At 58.6% G+C, this 561-nt stretch overlaps 1 protein-coding gene across 1 annotated transcript in view; it reads left to right on the forward strand.

The window, feature by feature from the left end:
• The window catches only part of LOC131879551 (uncharacterized), a 4,258-nt gene that overhangs the window by 3,185 nt on the left and 512 nt on the right, over positions 1-561 (forward strand). The window contains exon 2 of the mRNA XM_059225907.1: positions 165-557. Within this exon, the coding sequence (XP_059081890.1) occupies positions 165-557 (393 nt within the window). The remainder of the gene's footprint in view (positions 1-164; positions 558-561) is intronic.

The following is a 561-nucleotide window of genomic DNA, read 5'->3' on the forward strand; positions in this document are numbered from 1 at the left end:
GATTGGAATCAAAATGCCTGGTTGAAAACAGTGCCCTTCATGCTTCATGGCTCATCCCATTTTTCAAATCCCCACCCAACCCACATTGAATGGCCCCTGGAACGTAGGCCACCGGGCATGAATGCATGATAGATTGAACACTCTGCTCTGATTTCGGATTTCAGGTGTGCTTCAAGCATCCCGACTTGTTGAAGCAAGCGAGAGAGGCGTGTGTGGCGCGTCGCGAAGACGGTCGCCCGCCCCATCCGTCGCCTCATGACGCCGAGCGATCCGATCCTCTGCCCCTACGCCCCCGATTGCCCCGTGAGACCGATGTGTTTGCGCACACCGAGGTCAGTGGGGTCAGTCCCGCGGCCACGACCCACGTATTATGCCATCCTTTGCCCTATCCAACCGCCCCGCCCCCCGTCCCGGTCGAGCGGAAAGGTCTGATCCCCTTGCCCCCTTTGGAGGTGTTGAATCCCACCGAGCCCACAACGCCGCCCAAAGTCATGTGTATTCAGTTTGACGACAACGACATCGTCGATGACTCGACCGGCTTTCAGGCCGAGCCCGCCGCTA

This window comes from Tigriopus californicus, chromosome 4 (assembly GCF_007210705.1).
Source record: "Tigriopus californicus strain San Diego chromosome 4, Tcal_SD_v2.1, whole genome shotgun sequence".
In the NCBI taxonomy this organism is placed as follows: domain Eukaryota; kingdom Metazoa; phylum Arthropoda; class Copepoda; order Harpacticoida; family Harpacticidae; genus Tigriopus; species Tigriopus californicus.